At 44.8% G+C, this 17,607-nt stretch overlaps 1 protein-coding gene across 2 annotated transcripts in view; it reads left to right on the forward strand.

Moving 5' to 3' along the window:
- Positions 1-17,607, forward strand: part of GRID1 (glutamate ionotropic receptor delta type subunit 1) — a 411,120-nt gene that overhangs the window by 283,536 nt on the left and 109,977 nt on the right. For both annotated transcript variants that reach the window (XM_026043010.1, XM_026043009.1), the window contains exon 5: positions 14,807-14,860. In XM_026043010.1, coding sequence (XP_025898795.1) covers positions 14,807-14,860 — 54 coding nt within the window. The remainder of the gene's footprint in view (positions 1-14,806; positions 14,861-17,607) is intronic.

Below are 17,607 nucleotides of genomic sequence, written 5' to 3' on the forward strand. Positions count from 1 at the left end.
CATATGGGTCACAGATTGGCACTTTGAAATAACCATTCTTTAGTGAGCGGCCTTGCGGGGAGTGAAGGGAGAGGAGTTAAAAGGAAACAAAATGCCCAGTTAGGAGATAATAACTAATATTCTTTAAATGCCCCTTTCCTGCTTTCGGGAAGCATGGCCTATCTCACCTATCTTTTGTGATCCTGAAATACAAGCCTGGCCCGGCAGCCTCACTGCGGCGCTCTGCAGTTCCTCAGGATTCCAGCAAGACACTGATTTCAGCAGAGACCTGGCTCAGAATGATGCCATCAAACTCTGCGTGCCTATTGAAAAGGGGGCGAATTTGCACAGGACAGCACAGGAGTTGGGGGGCAAAATTTACCATTTCCTAACAGGGTTTTCTGCCAAGAAGCTGGATGTTAGCAACAAATATGAATAGTTGGAGATCTGGAGGAGAGCAAGAATGTACATTCTATGTAAATATTTCTATGTAAAATGATTAATGTTATACTACAGAGAATTGTTTTCTGCTCTAGTAAGGGGATGATTTCTTACCTTCCTTGTCTATGGAGTAGTTATGATAATGTTGATTTTCTCATGGTAAGCTTGAGATACTCTTTATTATTTTCTTACATCTGATAATGTTAGTGAGATACTGTTGCATCACTTTGTAGATAGCACCTTTTTTCCTTAACTTCTTCTATGGACTCTAGGTGACATAGAGTGTGTGTTGATGAAATTCAGATTGAATTTTGCTTCTTTATCTTTCCCTACACCTTCATATTTAAAGAGAAAGAAAAAGAAAGTCTTCTCTTGCCACAGCAATGCGGCAGAGTAATAAACTGTTGTACAGAGATCTTTTTTGATATAAACTATTTAATAGAAACATGAGAACATTGGTGTTCATTGCTGCCAATGACAAAGGATTCAAAATATTACTGTAGAGCATTTGTTTATTTAGGTGTGCATATATTTTAACGGGGTAATACTATAAAACCAAAATCATATATAACTGAGAGGAAGGGAGGAATCTTTAGAGATATGGAATATGGAAATGGAGGTATGGAATGACTTAGTATTAGAATTTAATTAAGAATGTCACAAAAATGCATAGACCTTAGTTGAATGGTGTGCATCCCCGGACCATCAGCATGCTGGCTGCGAGTCCTTATTTGTATGGAGAAAAAGGTCATGTAATTTTTCTCTGCTTGAGATGACGCATCTAAGCACAAGAGGTTCCGGGGGTTGTGAGCACTCTGCGGGATTCGGGATTCCGAAGTTTCCCAAACCCAGAGCCGTGTACTCTCCTGCTGCACACCCGGGGGGCTCTAGATCTTTCCCTAACTTAAGCTGTAAGTAATGCTAACAAATCTTGATGGTGTTGCTGTGTCAAGACTTCCTGTCCGTGCTGTCACCTTTAGAGATCCAATCTAAGCTTTGTGTATAGGCTTCATAGTGGAAAGTGCAGTTACACCTAAAGTCCGTAGGCAAGTACAGGGGGGGACGTGAGCTTTGGATCAGCTCTGCAGTTGGCCACGTGGGAGCTGATTAGGGCTATATCTTTCCAACTTTGAAGAGATCTGTTTTCATTTCCTGACATACGTGTGTTTTCAGGGAATTTGTTCGTTCCCATTGGCAGAGGATGGTCTGTGTGGATTATCGTTCAATATATATCAGTCCATCTCCAGAGGTTTGCTTGAGTGTTCTTCATTTTTATGGGAAGCCTTTTTTTTTTTTTTTTTTTTTTTTAAAGCAATTCTTGTGAGCAGCCTTTTTACCTGAATAACGTTTTAGTGCGATATGAGAGTACGTACGTTTGGAATAGGTTGGACTTTTTTTAGAGATCATTTATCATAGTTACAAGCTTTCATGCTTCTGAAAATCTATTTGCACATATATAGCTTGGAAGGAATGCTCTTAAAGGAGCTGCTAATGGAACATGCAGAGCGGGAGCAACCAAAATCCCACCCAAAAAGCACAACAAATTCCGTTCAGAGTACAAACAGCACCGCTGAGGAGGTTTGTGGCCTGAGTCTGCTGTGAAACGCTGCAAAGAAAATACTTCCAGTCCTTCTCACCTACTGCTACTGCGTGTTGTGAGTGTGGGGGGTTGAGTTGGGAGCTTTGTTGGACCTGAAACATTTTGAGGAATTTATTGGATTTGATCAAACTGTGTTAGGGATGTTCTTGAGACTGAGGATGGAAGTTCAAGTCAGAGAAGTTATGGATACTGTCTAGATTCTCAGCAGAGCTGCTAGTTGCTGGTCTTGAGTGAAAGGTGTCAACTTTCTGCTGCTTGGTATCAGGTGCTGGAGAAATCTCCTTCATGGAAACGGACTAGAGAAGTTTCATTTTCTTTCACATGAAACTGAAAGAAATTACGAAATATTTTTTCATGAGAATGTTTGCACCAACCCTACCTATACTTCCATTTCAAATTCAAGCTCCATTAAGAATTTTTCTGTCTTTTGTGTTTTATTCATAATAATAAAATATTTTCCACTATATGTTTTTTTCTGGGCCACTCTATTAGATGAAGATCCTTCATGTTTTTCTATCGGGATTCTTGAGCAAAGATTACTTTTAAGACAGTGCCAATCCAGTGTGTGCTGTTTAGCTTTAGCAGCATAATCTGTTTGTACTGTATTTCACTTGCAGAAGGTTTTGATGCATTGCCAGAAAAGTAAAGAAACAGGAGTCCTGAAAAAAAAAGTTTCTGAAAGGTTGTATTTTTAGTATCTGTTAGACTGAAGAGGTTTTTTATTTATCTGAGGAAACAAATGGATGGAGGGGCGGGAGGGAGTCCTTTGAATTTTCCTTTGATATGAATCCTTTGGTATCTTATAAAGACACTTCTGCACATGCTTCGCCTTTTCTGCCTCTGTCAGTCAGAGTCAGTTTGTTTAAGGATCTGAAAAAGGCCCAAATTGGCTTTGCGTTTGGAAAAGAGCCTGTGTTTGCTTTAGGGCCACACCAGTTGCCCTGCGTATTGAAGTGGCACCTTCTGTGGCAAAGCCCCTGCACGTCATGTCCGATGGCTGGAGGATTTACGTGATCCTTGGCAAAGGTGCCCCGGAGAGGGGAAATGTGGAGGAAGCCTTCACGGGTGCTGCTCTGACCTCTGGCACTCACTAATGATCCCCTGGGCAGTTGCCCAGATGTTGCACGAGGATCGATGTGTGCTGGTGGGAAATAAATTTGGGTTCTCAAAGGCAGTGTAATAAAATACCAGCAATCTCTTAGGGGGAAAAAAAAATGCCCAGTGAGCTACAGACGGAGATTTTCATTAACAAAGGAAAAGAAGTGATTTTCTAACCTCTATAATTGCCAAGACAAGCTCACTTAAGTAGTGAGGAGTTGAGACTGTACCTGGAGCTAACTTGAAACCCTATATGAGGCAAGAGAGGATCTCCTTCAAGCAGAAGCGTCACCACAGCTTCCTGTTGCCACCAGAGATATTCTGAGGGAAAAACGTCTCTCTCTTGCTCTCCCAACTGCACTCTGGAAGGTGAAGGAAAGCAGAGCAAGAGCCAAGCTGGTGACACTGAATGAGGAACCTCAGGTGTCCTCATCTGTGTTTGGGGAGAAGGTGGATAGAAACATCACCGGATATGTTGAGGTTATTGCTTGGATCTCGGTGCCGCGGGTTTGGACAGTTCGTGTGCGAGTATTTGCGTGCCTGGGCTGTGGCTTTCACCTTTCTGTAGCACCTCGACATGTTCAAGGGAGTTGGGGGGCGCTGGGCCAGGGGTGCAGCTCTAGTGTTGGAGACTGCTCCTTCCCCAGCAGCGTCTGAGGCGGCGTGACAGTCATGTGTGCACATGAAGAATGGACGGGGGAGAATAAAGCTAATATTAGAACTGTTTAGAAAGAAATAATGAGGCATATTTATTGTTTCAAATGAAGATTTTAGTTGAAAAACAATCAGTCCTAGCTCTTGTGGCTCATACATTGTTCCTCACTTACATGCCGTCTTGCTCTCGCTCTCTGCTGCTTCTCCCCTCCCTTTTTTTTTGGGGCAGGGCTGGGGAATGGATGTTAAAGTAAAACCTAGGAAAGTAGTACTTTCCCTGCATGAAAGGATATGTAAGAATGTTGGGGTTTTTTTTGGTTTTTTTTTTTATTTTTTTCAGCCTTTTACAAAATTTTATAGATAAACAATACATGTGGAGAGATGTATTTTACCATTTAAGATAAAACAATATTTATTTCACTTCCAATGCATGCTGATAGATGCATTTACCAAGTCTTAGTAAGCAAAATAAATGTCATATTTCCTCTTACTGGTTTTCAGTTGGCAATTCGTCATAGGTATCATGATTAGAAGAGATCTGAAGGATAATGAGGTCTTGGTTTTATTTTTACAAAATATGTGTGCGCCATACATTTATATGCAAACGAGAAAATCTGCTGTGTGACAAAAGGAGAAAATTGTTTTGGTGCTTTCTGTTTCAGAGAGATGTTTGATGATTTATCTTATTTACCGCAGTATATTGTTTCAGCTAATGCCATACCTACTTTAAGAGGTACAAAGTCCTTTCAGATTTCTTTGCGATGCTTGTGGTCAGCCTTGCATGAAAAGGCCATTTGTTCTTCCCATATTAAAGCTTGTGCTTTCATGTAGTTCTGAGAATTTCCTATTATTGTAAATTAATTTCCCTTCATTAAGTGCTTGGGTCACAGGCAAAGGAATAATAGCACTGGGAGACACGGGAGATTACTAGTTTGAATGATGGTAAATTTTCACCCACCTGCCTGCTCTCTGATAATGGGAAGAAGCTGCTGGCTGTCAGAGCCATTTCATTAATCATAAAAACCTGTGAATGTGAACTTTTAAGTTAGAGGAGGCTAAAATGATTATCACCATGAGTGATATTTTAGAGAGTGGCTCGTGGCGTCCGTGGGAGACGGGGCTGCGGCTCCCACATGGCCTGCTTGGCCTTTGGCTTGGCCTTTGGCCGCAGCCAGGGCTCACGGTGGGCAGGGGGATTCAGAGCTCTGAGAGTTTATTATTTAGATATTCACTCGTCCTCTTGTGTAAACTGTTATTTCTTGTGCCAAGAGGCTGCCGTCGCGTTGGCTTCCTCCCAGAGGAAAGAGTGATAAGATCTAATGAAAACATTGTAATGAAAACAGATAAGTGATGTTTATTTCATATTCTTTCCTTCAGGCCAGGCCCAATTCGTATTGAAAGCAACAGGAAAGACTCCTGCCGGTTTCAGTGGGCTTCGGAGCAAAGCATAAAAGAAACGCTGTTTGTGCAGGATGTAGCTTCTGGGCCTCCTGCCCTCTCGAGTTCACCCCAGGGCTCCATTTCCAGCCCAAAGCTTAAAAATAGGAGAAAATTTTCCCTTTTTTGCTTTGTTGTATTTGGCATCAGGGCGAGGGAGAGGCTGGGCTTTGCTCCCAGGCTCCCCGTGCCTGCACTTTGCAGGAGATCCCTCGGCTTCTCAACAAGAGCAGCTTACTGTGAAGATCAGTCAGTAATTTATCATGGTTTCTATCTTATCCCTGCCATGTCTGATATATATCTGGTAACTTAGAGGGGCATAATTGCTTAGATAAAAGCCTATTCTGCAAATATTTGCATATGTGGTTACCAAAGGGTGATTTGTAGCGATCTGGGTAGCAAGCCGTTTCCAGTCCTGTGCATTTAAGAAGTAGAGTGCTGGCAATTCCAGCCCCTTTTTGACTTGCCTTTGCTTTGCTTAAAGCATTGAAGGAACCTGGCTGTTCCATCGGACTGATGGTGCTCGGGCTTTTCTTCCATGGCCCTTTACCTGCCGTAGAAGTTCAGACTGTGCTAGCATCAAGACACCTCAGTTTATTTCAGTTATTATCATAGAATTTAAAGTGCAGCAGGTGCTGAGCCTTCCCCTCGAGAGGATGGCGATGTGGAGCTTCGGGGTGGCAGCTCCATGCGTGTTTGCCCTGCTGCATGGGCCCCTAGCTGAGGAGCAGGGCTTGGGAAGCAGCGCGTCCCTCAGGAAACCTCGGATATTAAATGTAAGAGGAAGCTCATGTAAATTAATTACACATGTAGTCACAGAGGAAGATTCAGGCCCCCTGTGAGGCCTGACAAAGCTTTGTGACATCCTAGTTGTTTTTTAAGTTATTTAAAATCCGTCCTGGGGGTTATAATTTCCTGCTTGGTCTTAATCCATCATGGGCTGTAATAGTAGAAATTCAAATAGGAAGAATGTACGAAGGCCAGATGGATTTTTGTTTTGCTTTTTTGTTTGTTTGTTTTTAAGCAAGGGTAATTTTTGTGATGGATCTTTGGCAATCGCCTAGGCTGACAGCAGCACTCGTGGTGCTTGGAGTCTGCAGGGATATGCGGGCACATATGTGTGGCTTTGTCACAAATGAAACTGCAGAGGGTATTCGTTCCCTCGCAAACGTCCTTTGAATTTTATAAGCGAAGGACAGGTAAAAAGGGTGGGAAACTGCCTTGGAGGCTGCCCTTGCTGGCTTCTAACGAGGCTCAAGGAGGTTTAATGTTGCAGGGAAGGGGCGGCTGAGCACCTCGTCAGGCTGCAGGGCTCCCCAGACCTGTCCTTGTCCCCAGGCTTCCCCGGGGCCCTGCTGCCTGCCGGGCAGAGCAGCTCGCTGGAGACACGAGTCAGTCATGTATCACAGCTCCTTCCTTTGTAGGGTTTTATCTGCAGCTAGTGGGGACGTTCCCCAGCTCGGAGCGGAGGAGGGAGCTGGGAGAGCATCAGGATCTGGACTGTCCAGGTGCTTGTGATTAAGTGGGGGGACAAATCTCTGTCTGCCCCCCACAGCAGGGATGGCCTGTGGTGAAGCCTGTGAGAGGGGGTGGCCTGCGGCCATTTCACCTGCCTACTGACTTCTCTGTGCTTGTTGTGTTACCCCGGAGCCGTCCGCCTCCATCCCTTAATCCGCGCTCCAGGAGGAGCGTGCGGGTGCCACTCTCCGGCCCTTGCAGCCTGGGCCTTGTGCGAGCGGGGGCTCCTCTCGCCTCGCCTTCTGACACAGCAGGGACCGGCTGCATGACATACAGGCCAGAAGAGGACCAAAGTGCCCAGGCTAATGCGACGTATTGATTTCCAAGTAAGTGTCTACTCTCACCAAGTAAATACTACTTGGCTATAGCCAAACTTAAAATCAATGGCTAAGCTGTCTGCAATTTTTGCTCATTAGTGCAGCTGCAAGAACCGGATCTGTTCTGGGTCTGAGTGTGGCTTGCCTGAGCAAAGCTCTCCATGATGCACGTGTTGGGCTGCGGCTCCCACAGGCTCTTCCACATCCAGGGTTCCTGGGTCGAGAGTGTTTTATTGCTACCCAATTTTCTTTACTGATTACTGTAGGGGACGGCCATACTGAATGGTTTTACCTGTGGCTCATGGATTTACGTAAGAGCCGGAGGGAGAACAGGCAACGTGAAGCAGCATGAAGCAAGCGGCGGTGGCGGCGCACGGGCCCGGCCGTGCCGGGGAGCGCCGCTGCGTGTGGGGCCCTGGCCGGCCGTCAGTACACACGGTGCAGGCTTCAGCCTCTCCACACGACACCAGCAGCACTGATCATGACAGGTCCTCCCTCCTCCCTGCTCTGCCTTCACCTCCTATTTACTCCGTGTTGGTGGCTGCGTAGTTCCGTCGCAAATGATAAATGGAGTTGAAGATGAGATTCAGTTGTTCTGACCTGTGCTGTTGCGGCTCCAACGCAGGAGACTTTCAGGAAGCCCTGCTGATGGGTGTGTTCCTCTTCTTTCATTTTGATGGTGAATTTCTTCAAATAAGAGCGATTCAGCAGCAGGTTGCTCATACCCAGAAGTTCTTCTAATTGTAAGAGCCAGCATCACCTGCTGGATAAGAGGCTGCTTGTGCAAATTTGTACTTTACTGCAGACCTGCGATTGCACTTCCTGTAAGAGATGCCCTAGATGCCCCAGATGCAGCAGGTTCAGGACCTTCGTTGTTGTGATGCGCTCCCTTTGGATGTTCGCGAGACAGAAGGGATCCAGGCTCGCGCCGCAGGGTTTGCCGAGTGAGCCAAGCTCCTGGCTGCTCCACAAGCAGCCGGCATGACATTTGTCCTGCACGTGATCTCCGTTACCTTAATTAGCCGCCTTGGAAAACGCTGTAGTAGTACCGCGTCCTTGCTGTCTGCTCCTCTTCTCTATTCTGCTGAAAGCTGTTTGTAGATCTTGCCTCGGAGCTCACCAGTTTGGTTCTGAGAATAGCTGGATTTGAGAACTGCAGGTAACAGAAGGGCTTTTTTTCTTAGAATTCCCAGTCACACCTGTTTTCATCAAGGTGAAAATTGACTTGTACAGATGTTTCACATCTGTCTGTGCCCGAGATCTCTTTGCTAATTTTTGATGTGAATTTATGTTTGTAATAGATATTTCTGTAAGGACATGTTGACTGAGTTGCTTTGCACAGCCATATAGACTACCTGTCTATTAGTATTAGTTTCTAAATATATCAGTTTTAGAGAATTTAAAGCAGTATTTAAGAGGCAGAAGAACTCTGAGGATGAAATCCTGTCCCCTTCTATTGGAACAGAATTAATATTTTCTCCATCACGTTATTAGTCTCTGAGTCGTGTGGCTTTCATGAATTAAGTTTTCTTCTTTTCCAAGTTTTTCAGAGCTGAAGTAATTAGTCTTCTTTTCTCAGCCCGAAATTCAGAATGTAGCAACTCAGCTACCAAATAGCAGACATTGAAACACTTTCTGGTTTTCTGTCAAAGTAAATTTCTTTAACCATATTGTCAGGATTATTAATGGTAATACTAAAGAAGCAATTAAAGTTCTTGGCTTCAAAAGGAGCAAATATGGACATAATGGGATAAGTGAAAAGCTCAAGATCTGAGTATGTCAGAGGAAGTCTGGAATTTCCTTAAGATTCTCCATTTTGAAGCCAGGAATCTTAGCTGGACTTACCTTTGATTAATTCCTAATTATGCTGTTCATTAAGATCTGTCATGATTAATAGATTTTCTTCTTTGGCCTTTTTTGCAAATTTAAATTCTTATTGTTAAATATCCAGAACTTTGCAGAATTTATTTTTAGGTAAGATGAATTTGTTTATATTCAGCTTTTATTGTAGAGTCAAAGAGATTTCCAGGGAATCTTTCCTATACGTCCTGTGTAATTCCCTTTCTCACTGCATTGCCTTCATCCTTCTGTTCTTACTGCTTGTTTTACACCTTGCACTTGCCTCACAGTTTGGGCATGGCCATGAGTGTATTTTCATTAATATAATTTTCACTCTAGTGAATTAAAAGCAATTTTAGAGACTGAGCCTCTTGACACTTTCTCCAGTTTTCAGGCCTCTCCTTCTAATTTCAGAGTGAGCCCTTCAAGGCCAATGTGGAAAGGCTCATGCAATAGACTTACATGCAAAAGGTCCTTTTTCCTGAGACTCCTTTGCAGTGGTTGCATTTACTGATTGTTTCTTTTAGCACCGATCTTTTCTCTCTCGGATCCTCTTCGTTAGTGCATCCTACTTCCATGTGCGCAGTGCCTCTACCTCGCCTAGGTACAGAAGTCCCCAGCTCTCCGCTGCAGTAAACTCGCAGTGACACCTGTCCTGGAGCGAGCAGAGATGCCTCTCAGCCTCTCTCATTCCCTTCTTCTTCTGTCTTGAGGCCCAGTTTCTCATCCTGTGTCCTGAGCTGGCCTGCCCGCCCTCCTGTCCCCAGCGCGCAGCTTCTCACTCGGGCAACTCGGGTTCCTGCCATCGTAGGAGGCTCCATCCATTTTTTCTCTCTGTTTTCTGACTGCAAGTAGCTTAAAACACAGATACAGTGTCCTCTGTATAAGTCATTCTGCATAAATGACAGTCTTTATATTGTGCTTTATTTTTTTGTCACTGAGGAATGGGAAGCTTTCATTTGCCATAAGGCAAGTTTCCCTTTTAAACCTTCCTTGGTCAAGGAAGTCAAACATGTAGATTTTTAAATTAAAAACCTATTAGTTTTGCGTTTTTCTTCCTGTGAATTTATAAGGAAGCTCTGCAACATGGATATTTTAATACAAATCTGTGCTTTGTCTGAATTCTACCGCAGAAACAATAGCAACAAGATTACAGCATTACAAATGCTGAGAAACTCTCTGTTTGGAGAGGAGAAGCAAGGCACAAGCCGTCGTGAGCGCTTGTTTCCCCGGAGTCGCAAGATAAGCCGCTACTCCAGACAATGGCAAAACATTTGTTCCCAAGACCTCTTTTGTCTCCAACTTTGCAAACGCTAGGTGAGCGCATGTTAGTTAGATGAGGTGGAAATTGTGTCTAGAACGGAATATAAATTTTAAAATTAATAACTTGTCAGTACTTCCCTGAATAAATGTGTATGCGAGCGCTTACGAAAAAGGTGGTTTTCAGTTAAAGGTGCTCATGTCTCACTACCTGCGATATCCTCGTGCAATATGAAGGAAGAATATGTGATGCTTGAACCTTAAGATGCATCCTGATCTCTCGTGGGTGGACTGCACGGGCTGGAGTTTGCTTCTGCATGGCCTGCTGTGCAGTGTGTGCTCAAGGGAAGGGCAACACAAGGGGACTAAAATACAAACTACCTATAAGTGTGAGTCACGTTAAGTAGAAATCCCTAGGTACTGTGTTTCAGTGGTTATGACTGAAATAATAGCAGTTCCATGTGAGTGGGAGATGCCGCGCTCGCTTCCTCTGCTCTCCCCTTGCCGCCTTTTCATCCAACGTGCTGCTTTTGAGAAAGATTGAAGCTGCTTAGGTAAGTTTTCTTGAAGATAGTTTTTTTTGTACGTAGCATAGTGTCTAAGAAAGCCAGTGCAGTACAGTCATTAAAAATATATGATGAGGATACTGCCGTTTGGGTTGTTGTCGGGGCCGAGTGCAGGACGTGCCGCGGGGCGGGTGCTCCCTCGTTAGCGCTCATGGGGCGCAGGAGCAGCGCACGCAGCAGCTCCGCAAAGGTTCAGGTCAGGTTTGCTCCGGTAGGTTGGAAATGACTTGCTAACAACGTAAAATGAACTCTGTTTTTGTTGGCATTGGAGGATTTGTTCTGCAATGTATTTTCCTTTTTTCTTTTTCTTTGCCTTCCTTTTTCTCGATGAGTTATTTACCTTAGGGAGGGACAGAGATCAAGGTCAGGGAAGGGCCCTCGTCACAACCTTAGCGCCAGCACGGATCCATGCGCTAATGGTAAGATGATCAGATAAGCACTCGAAACAAGATCAATTTGCAGTTTCCTCACTGCATCCTAAGTGTTGTAAGTAGGTGACCCAACATTGACCTTTTTTTTTTGTTTGTTTAGAATTGTTAGAATTACTTGTTTCAGCTAGTAACTTATTGTTAGTATTTTTTAATCTATGAAACATAGATTAAATATGAACAGGAGTTATGGTCCTTTGGAGATACTGAACTAACAGGTAGCTATGTAAGGTTTGGAGGGTAAGAAAGGGCATAATGAATTACTGGAATCTCGGCAACTGGTTCAGAGAAAGTGTTCTGTGAAGTTTTACTGCCTGCACAAGTCAGTGCTGGATGCAAACTGCAGTATTTTAATTTAAGGAGTTCTTAAATGTATACCGAATATAGGTTCAGTCTCTATAACCTTATCTGCTGCGCCAGAATTGACTTTTTCCTATCTTTTATTTTAGCTTGCTGGTATCCAGGGCTCAGATAAACAGGCACACTTTGATACCATCCAGTTAATGTCTGTCTTGGGTATCACAGTGAAAACTTGGTGTGTGGCTCTTCTTTGGAAACTAAGCCGGTTTCCTAAATCCTATGATGTTTTCCTGGCCATTTAAATCTGGAAACAAACTATTTCAAAATTGTAAGTCTTTTTGCTGTTACTGAAGGTAAGCAGTCATGGGTTGGGCTGAGGCTCACGAGATGCTTTAAATAAAGGCGGTGAGTTCTTTCCCTGTTGCTGCTGTACTGTGAAGGATTTCAGGGTGGTCCTGAGGACTTTTCCTAGTGCTTTGGCTGGGAGCAGAGGCTGTGGAGCGGGAAGGCGGGAGGCTCCGGGGCCGGCTGGAGCGCGGGGTCCCTGGTGCTGCCCTAGTGCTCCCGCAGTGCCGCCGCCGCAGAGCCAGTTGGGAGGAGATGGGTCGTGTTCTGCAAGGCTCTTCCTGCGGAATTGTTTCCTTTCTGCACTTAGTGCTATTTATTGCTCCCTTCCCTAATGTCTTTTAATTCCACATCTGCCATTAGATAAAATAATGAGCCGAGTTACTTATTCATAAAAGCAATCTACACATTTGTTCTCTAATAAAATAACATTGTCATGGCTTACTGGCAGTAAATTATTTGAAGGTATGCATTTGGAAGTAAACAGAGCCATATATGTGAAAAGATCCTCGATCATTTTCCACAAAGCATCTCCCTTTCCACCCTTGATCTGGGACAGTGCGCTGGGATCCGCAGTGGCAGCGCTCGTGTGTCCGTGCTGACCGGCTCCTTCCTTCGTGTCGCGGTGGTGCCTGGCCCACAGGCGGGAATGTCGCCGCCTTCCCAGGATGCTGGTCATGACCCGTGTGGCCAGCGCGGCTCCCGGGGGCTGCCCACAGCCACCCTGCCCGCTCGCTCTGCTACTGCTGCAGGGCTGCGCGTCCAGGCACCTGCCTTGTATGTGTCCTGTGGGGTGCCCTGCAGGGCCCTGGTTTTGAGGCTGTGATAGCACCAGCTTAAATTGCAAGACCTTGAACAGTTTTTTAATTAGTTTTTAATTACTCAGCAGGTGCCTGCATTCTCCCCAGTGCTGGTACTTTTTCCTGGGCAAGGAGCTGGAAGGGCAGCAAGCTGCCCGCTGTGTGACTGCTCCCTGGCAGAAGCACACGGCAGCAGCTTGCTCGCCGTCCAACGGCCCCGCTCCGGCCACACGGCACCTCTGCACGATGCCTTGGGCAGCTCAAAACCTGTCCCATGTCTCCTTCCATCGTTCATTTTAGGACACCTTGGCATTCTTTAGGACCACAAATCTGGGAATGTGGCGCGGAGTCTGGAAAACAAGCTGGCACTTTGTCCTTATCCCCGCAGCGTGCCGGAGTTCGGGCGGCCTGTGCCAGGACACGCACCTTTGTCCTCTGCAGCTTGCGATTCATGCCCGGTTTTAAAACCTTGGCCGAGATGCGTGAGCCCATAAGAACAAGTCATGGCAATTTGTCTCAAACTCCCTGGCTCTTCTGGTTCCCCATCCATAATGTTTATTCCTGCTAATTGCTCGTCATGGCAGATAAATCTCAACGTGCAGCCAACGCAGCGGCGCTGCCCCTGAGCAGTAGCAGTAGCTGGCTGGGCTTTGCGTATGTTGCCGGCATGTTGCCTTTCCTCTATACGTTACAGCAGCCGCCTGCTTTGGCTTTGTGGGACGAGTCTGCTGCAGAGAATAGGCAGATCTGTGGGCTTCCATGCTTGAATACTAGGAAAAGTAACGGCCGTGAAAGCAAGTTTTCCATAATGCTATTTATAATCCTCATAATGAATACCGTGTCCTGGGATGTCCACAGATGTCTTGTCATTTTGCTTCAGCTCCGTGAGCTGTGGGCATCGATTATCCACCCATGCCGGTAGTCAGGGAGCAGGCGGCTCCTCTGGTTGGAGGGAACTCGGAGCAAGCGCGCGGCCCTGGCTCGGGAGGCAGGGCCACCTGGCGCCGCTGCCGCCCCGCGTCGGGCCGCAGCCCCTGTGCTGGCACCGAGGTGCGCTCACGTGATCCAGGCTGAAAAATAATGCCTGGAATTACCTTTTCCGTACATATGCTTTTTTAAAGCCAGCTCACCTCAGTGATCTGCTAGGCATTCGTAATGTGGCTGTATGGCTAGTTGCTGTCTGCTCGGTAAGTGGAATCATGTCCCAGCAGATGGAAGTGGCCGAGGACAGCAACATAGAAACCAGCTGCCTCCTGAGACGCGTGTCCCCCAGACCCACTTGCTTCATTAGCTGAAGTAAATGTGCAATAATTGTTTAACTATGTGTTAAGGAGAACATTACCAATGTTATGGCTATGGCATACACCTCTTTGTGCTCCGTACCTCTTTATTAGACTATGAAGTATCTTGAAGTGAGCTTATCCACGTCAGTCACAGCGGACAGAATTGCACCTGCATTGCCAGATCCTTCCACGGAGGCCCTCATTGCTAGTAGTGCTGGCTGCCTACTGGTCTCTTCCAGTTCTAGCATATTAGCAAAGCCGGAGGTTTATGTGTACTGATAAATAAGCTGTCTGATGAGGTGAGCTGTTTATTAAAATATGCATTAATCATCCAGGTGCTTACGGGAAGCCAGCAAAATGTCCATACAAATCATCATATTCCTTTGGATGTTACATAAGTCGCAAGAGAGGATGGCTCGTGTGAACTCTGGAGTGGCTCAGAGTGGTATTTTCTTTTGAACAGGCTAACTAACTATCAGACTTGTAATAAGACAGAGATGTAGAAATATATTTTAAGGTGTGTTGAAAACAAGCCCTACTTATGAGGATCCTTTAGAAATATCATCCCTTAGAAAATGAATCGTCTGTATTGTGAAAAAGACATTATCTTCCACCTGCAGCTGTGCCTCATAGGATCCCTTATCATGTTGGTGTAGCACCCTGTTGCAGTACGCCTTGACCGTGCATCTACAAAATATCATCGTGGCATAGGGTACTTTGTTTTAGATACTGAAGGCAGAGAAATGTGACAGCAACCACCAAAATACTTTTCTGTCTAGTAGCAGTGGGATAGATTAAAAGAGCATTGCTGAAACAGTGCCAATAACTGAAAGAAATCAGAATGACCTTTATAATAATATCTTTTTAATGTGAGCTAACTCTTGAATATGTTTCACCTGTTTTATTTATTTTTATTATTATATATTTTTTTATTTTTGTAGGCTGTGGAAACCAACCTTGCTTCAAAGGATAGTCACTGGGTCTATGTAAATGAGGTAAGAATGCCAAAAGAGATGAGATAGCTTGGTGCCTTCATTCATCATCATCTTTTGTTCCATGTATGCCAAGCCCAAGCAGTGTTTGATACACCAGCCTTACCATCTTTGCTTTCTGAGTGGTACCTGTTGCAAGCTCTGTGGCATCATTGCTCATCTGTCTTATTTGACTTGGCATAGGCTGAATACCCAAGGCCAAAGTAAAGCTTCCAGTGTACCTGTGAGCAGCTGCGAGACTATTTTCTCTCTTTGCTGTCGACCTCATCCCATTAGCTTCTTAGTAAGAGAATATTGCAAAAGAAACCTGGAGTAAATGCATGCATCTGAGTGACAGGAAGGAGCGCGGAGGCCCCTTGGAGGTCTCTCTTGTTACAATAGACATTTACATGGTGTAAGATTTTCCTTTAGTGCAGGTTTGTGTTGGTGTCTTGGCCAATATCCAGGATAGCACGGAAATAAAATGTGAGTTTTGCTTTGTGCAGCAAATGTTAGCCTCTCCTGCTACTGTGGTTATTTATTTTACCTGAGTATTGAGATGCCTTATTGGGAATCAGAGCTGACTCGTATCCAAAAAGATGGGAAAAACTTGAAATGTTGTACCGTACATAATCATTTATAAATCATTGGTTATTCAGGAAAAATAGCACTATCTTGCATACCTCTGTTTTTAATAATGAATTGTTAAAGAATAGTAAAATAGGTAACTTAGAGCTAACCCTATTCACTGTTTCATATTTATATTTTAAACACATAACCTCTAATTTAACAACCACCTCCTTTGTTAACTTCTCATTGCTTTCTTTGCACCTAGATAGTAATGTTGGATAGACTATTTTAATAATACCTATAAATTGCGTTGTGTGGCATTAGAAACACTGTAATTAAATAGAAGGATGGAGAAAGGGAGTTAACTCTCTGCTTATAAAAACTGTGTAAATCCTTTCTACCCTTGTTACCTTTATGCACTATCTGATCTGTCAGCTGCAGTAATGACCCAGCACAAAACATCAGCAATATGAAAGTCAGTATTTATGGTCACAAAAAGATAATACAGGGCATATTGCCCTAAGCATTTATGGAGAGGGTCTGCTTGTGAATTTGTTACTACTGTTGTTACTGTTCAGATGCTAAAATTCACTTCATGACGCCTGAGTCTGAAATATCCCAAGTAAAAAATCTGCAGTGCCTGTGCAGAAGCGTGTCCATACATACAAATCCACATCAGAAAAAGTGCCCATATGCTCTTATTCTTGGAGACTTCCTTTTTCCTCTCTCTGTTACTAGAGACTGGGTAGATAGCGACAAGAACAAAGAGTGACTCGAAAGTATGAGTTCTTCACAAGACAAGGCAAAATGAAATTGTCCCTACTACCTAAAAATGTATTGAGGCCTTGTTGCTACAGGCATATAGCAGAAATACTCTTTCTTGGTTAATATTAATGCAAAAATGAGCAAATACCCCAAATACCCCTGCAGTTGAGTTGAAATAGACAATTGCAGGCATTTCAAATATGTTTATTTTATAGTTCCTCTGCCCCATACTGCAGGATAAATGTTAAATTTCAGAGTTGAAAATAAATCCATCAGCTGAACTTTGTTAAGGAGCCAGCACCAGGAAGCTTGTGCTGAGCTGTCCCGCAGCCGCAGGGCTGGCGAGTTGGCCGCGCTGGCAGCGAGCAGACGCGGCATCGCGGGGCAGGAGGGACACCCGAGCGCAGCTGCCAGGGTGCGAGGTGTGCCGGTTGCGGGCGGCTCGGGGCGCCCCTTGAGCCCGGCCGGGTGCAGAAGCAGGCCTGGCTGCGGGGAGGTGGTCTGCGGGGTGAGGCGGCGGCGCTGCGATGCGGGCTTGGCGCGGTGGGAGCGCATCCTGTGACTCCTTGGAAGTCATCGTTTGACTTCTCAAAAAACAGAATGTTTGTGACGTTGTGTAAAAATATATCAAAAAAAAGAGAGGAAAGAACAAAGGACAAAAAAAAAGACCGTTCCTTACTTAACTGTGTCTTATGATTTGCCAAGACCTTTGATTACCATTGCCTGTGCTGGAAGTCACCAAAGATGACCAATTGTGACCCGAACGAGGGTCTGTCAGAATGTCTGTGGTGCTGTTCACAGCCTTGTCATTTGTGCCCTTGAGTTTCGATGCCGCTGCCTACCAGCCCTGGTAGCCCCGTGCCTCTTCTCCTCGCGGCGTCACTGCCACAGTTGCAGGTGCCCTCCTTTTTTTCCTGTGTATTTGTATCTTGTCTTTTCTTCTGCTTTCCCTTTCTAGTTCTCTTTTTCTCTACTTGCCTTTCTTTCCCTTTGGTGCCTGACATCAGGCATTTTTGTTAGTTTCTCCTGACATTCTCCATTCCCCCCTTCCATCCTTTTGTGTGTTCACAGACAAATCCGCAGAGTGCCCAGAGATTCCTCTGTGGGACAGGCCAAAGAGGAGCGCTTGAAACCGGATCTGTGGGGGGTCTTGCACTAGGAGCAGTGCTCTGGGGGCCTGTCCGCTCTTTTATGGTCAGCTGTAGTAGGTCTGGGCCTATAAATAGAACCACAAACTGTATTTCTGATTTTGGGGGAAATTTCATGGGTTTGAAATTTTCTCCATTCCAAATGGAGAGAGAGATAAGGAAAATGTTCTGCAGATTGGACTTCTGACTGGAAAAAATCCTTCCGTTTAAACACAAAGCTTTTTACTGCTATAAAACGCATTTTATACTGATGTACACTGATATATTTAATTCAGACTTTTTAAACTT

This window comes from Nothoprocta perdicaria, unplaced genomic scaffold, assembly GCF_003342845.1.
Source record: "Nothoprocta perdicaria isolate Ctin4 unplaced genomic scaffold, notPer1 scaffold_32, whole genome shotgun sequence".
NCBI classification, from domain to species: Eukaryota; Metazoa; Chordata; class Aves; order Tinamiformes; family Tinamidae; genus Nothoprocta; species Nothoprocta perdicaria.